The sequence below is a fragment of the Acanthisitta chloris genome, unplaced genomic scaffold (genome assembly GCF_000695815.1).
Source record: "Acanthisitta chloris isolate BGI_N310 unplaced genomic scaffold, ASM69581v1 scaffold11357, whole genome shotgun sequence".
Classification (NCBI taxonomy): domain Eukaryota; kingdom Metazoa; phylum Chordata; class Aves; order Passeriformes; family Acanthisittidae; genus Acanthisitta; species Acanthisitta chloris.
In genome coordinates, this window is record NW_008683215.1 from 32,313 (window position 1) to 35,843 (window position 3,531).

The 3,531-nt window shown below is 36.8% G+C and overlaps 1 protein-coding gene across 1 annotated transcript in view; it reads right to left on the minus strand.

Annotated features, from left to right (window-relative positions):
• The window catches only part of PHEX (phosphate regulating endopeptidase homolog, X-linked), a gene marked incomplete at its 5' end in the record, with an annotated part of 65,191 nt that overhangs the window by 25,552 nt on the left and 36,108 nt on the right, over positions 1-3,531 (minus strand). The window contains 2 exons of the mRNA XM_009078842.1: positions 509-612; positions 2,130-2,207. Coding sequence (XP_009077090.1) covers positions 509-612; positions 2,130-2,207 — 182 coding nt within the window. The remainder of the gene's footprint in view (positions 1-508; positions 613-2,129; positions 2,208-3,531) is intronic.

A 3,531-nucleotide genomic window follows, 5' to 3' on the forward strand; every position in this document is an offset into this window, starting at 1 on the left:
CACAATCTGCACTCTCGTGTTTACAAATAAATAAAAATAACATATGTAAATTAAATTATGTTTCATTCCGTATCATTGCTATCAGCAGCAGGTAACTAACAATGCTGATTTGTACAGCTAATAATAACATTATCTCTTACTAATGGTTTCATTCTTACAAAATTTATCTCACAAATCCCTGCTGTACCATTCCAAACTCTGTGACCAAGAGACATAATCCATTTTTAATTCAGATTCAATTACCTTTTTTTCATTAAGTTTAAGCTGCAAGCACATGACTACTGTGCATCTAAACAGGGATACATAGGACTTACCAAAAAAAAAATCCACAGGATTTTCTGAATAACAGAGAGGTTTGCCCATAAGCTTTTTGTATCATAACATGTTGCTGTGTATATAATTCGATTAAAACTTAACATATAACAGTATATATATATTAATGTGTATAAATTAATAGTAATTTAAATATTGTTACACGATTATGTAATTTTGCCTTTTGTCTACTCACTCTGTCTTTGGAACTTCTTTTCTAAGCCAGTAGAAATCAGATTGGGCTGCGTATTTGCGAGTTTGCAGTACATTGCCAAAATAGTCACTTTCTGTAAACTTCAGCTGTATAGATAAAGCACAGACATTTTCAAAACATGTCCAAAGAAACAAAAGCTCACATAAAACAAGCAGAACTTTTATTTTATACAAGATAATCACCTAATTTTTTAGCAATAATAAAATCAAGTAAAATTTTCACACTTGGTAAGAAGAATAAATATTTTATCAGCTTAGTTAAAAAACAGTGGCTGAATGGATCTACACAAGGGTCTGGAACACCAGCAAAGCTCTTCCCTTTGCAGAGAGGTGCTAAAGGAATCTTAGGCACCCAACAATAGATTGCAGACTATGTTTCTATGGCTCTTATTAAGAAAGCATCTTATTAAGAAAGCCCTCTGAGGGTTCTGCCACTGCTTTTTTACTGTTTCTCACATTAAATATTTATAGCCATAGGGCTCCAAGCTTCCATAAGCTTCCAAATCTAAAAGCAACCACACACACACATACAACTAACCATGCAAGAAAAAAGGATGTCAGCACTTTATAAATCCAGATTATATCCCTGGCATCAGTTTAAAACAATCCTAGAATTTGTGAGAAAGTTGTATTTCAGATGTAAGCTATGGTTTTGCAACCATGATTAACAAGTATTTTTCACTAGACATTTCCACTTGTCTGGGCAAATAATTCCATATGCTGAGTGATAAGGTTGGTCACATGCTCTGTCTCATTATGTTGTCTTCACAGCATCACATCACCCCATACCATTCATGAACAAGGACTAGGCTGGTAGACTTGGTTCTTCAAAGTTTGCTCAATAAATTATGCCTCTGTCTAGTGTTTCTTCACGTGCTCTGGCTAAAATGACGTTCACTCTTGTATTTTACTGGTTCAGGATTGAATTTATGATTCTATTTTGCCTGTGACTTTCAGTAATACAGTTCATCACATGCATGCCACAATTGGAAAATGGGAATATATATTATTATTATTATTAATCATTTGCCTTCCTGACTCAGGCTGGACAAATACTAGGTCAGGAAGGAGTCTCCCCACAATATCCTTGTCCAGCAGGCAGCACAATAGGCCTATACATTGATTAGGACCTATTGGCATGATTATAAGCAACAATCATAAATAAAATTCATAGCTTGGAGAGATGAGGGAAACCTATATAGGACATCATAAATTGTGATATTCTCAGGCAAAATGCATTAGTGTTTTGGAAGACCATTATTTGGAGAAAAACTGCTTTTGGTTTGCTTAATTTTTATAACTAAATGCAGAATTTATTACAGTGCAAGTTTAACCTTTAAAATGTTTAATAGCAAGAAGGTTCTTTGCACCCAAGCACATTTCACTCCCAGCAGGCCTTGTGATCTCACTTAGGCACACCAGCATTGACAATTTAGACATGAGAACTAGAGCACTTAAATCAAAGCTAAAATTAAAATAACCAGGCAAGCAAAACTCCAGGTGCATACCAAACAAAAGACAAGCTTTGATTTTAGACAGCACTGAAACAGAGCTAAGGATGGCCGCAGTATGCAAATAAAGAAAGCTGCAGGTCTGACACTTACTGTTTTGATGTCTTCATTAATATATGTGTCATTCATTATAAACTGAGGGTAACCAACTTTTGCCATAACCGCTTTTGCCTTTGAAGAAAAAAAGAAACAAAGAAAAGTGTTGACAGATAAAACCCCTTCTCAACATATGGCTTTTTTTTTCCCCCTGCTCTGTTTGCACTTGGCATTATTATGCTTCCCTGGTGGCATCTTAATTTAACTTCAAATCAACTTGCCTACAAGGTAAACTTGGTGTCATAAATGAGCTCGCCATAACAACAGAGGGTCCAGGTTCTGTTCTCAGATTATCACAGTGGGTCTGTTGTTGCCTGCAGAGCTTCTGTGTACTTATAGCAATGTGTTTGAGTGCAAAATCTTAGCAGCTGATTTTCTTTACCAGTTTTTGTGTTAATCAGATGGTCAAATGTCTGTTTTTACAATGTTTTCCAAGGAAAACGGGAAATCACCCGTTTCACTATGGCATAGTAGCTAACACACATCCAACTGCTAAACTAAATTTAATGTACAGATGTGAACAAAACTTGGTCCCAGCAAGTGAAGGCTGGTGTATTCCACAGAGGGTCACTTCTATTTGCACCTGAGCTTGGGCACATACTTTTCTGAAGGGCACTGTACTTTCTTAAAACCACAGGACTTATCTTTGTTTAGTTCTCCAGTTTCACCCCTTTACTTTGCAGCCTTTGTCCTTTCCCTAATGTCAGTAAAGGTGTTAAAATAAGATACTTCACTTTCCATTAACTTTGTGTTTTTCTCCTGGTTTAGCTGTGACCTGGTCCCAGTATTTATGCACAATCTGTTTAAACACTCTGGTGTGAACTGATAGTAGCTGTAGATGAGTATTCCCACTTTGTAAATTGTGGTGTGAGTGTATAAACAGCCTTAGTAATGTCCTCCCAAAAACACCAGCAGGTCACGCAGAATCTCTGTGGAAACAAGTTTCCAGAAAAAAAGCAAAAGGATATAAAAAGACAAGATGACGTACCAAGAAGTGAAATTAAAGCCTAGGAGTAGAGCAGCACAAAGCTTTCACTTTGTATGTTCTCATGATGCTGAATGTAATTTCTCCATAAGACTTTGGAATTTTCTCCACCCCTCAAAAAGTGATCTTCTGGGAATTTGTTCTTCAAATTCAGATGCCAAAACTCAAATGAATATTGCAAGATATGAAATGCAATTAATTAGTTGGTCTTTAAACCAACTGCAGCCATACCAACCCTGCATTCTGCTCTCTGTGAGCAGAGCCTAAACATCTCTGGGATCCACTAGCTCCTATTTCTCTGCTGCTACAGGGCGTGACTTTCAGGGGAAGATTTGCCTTCCTCCACAATTATATCCTTTTCCCCTCCTCCCCTGCCACAGTATCTCAATACAACAGGGCCTCCTATGACAGCAG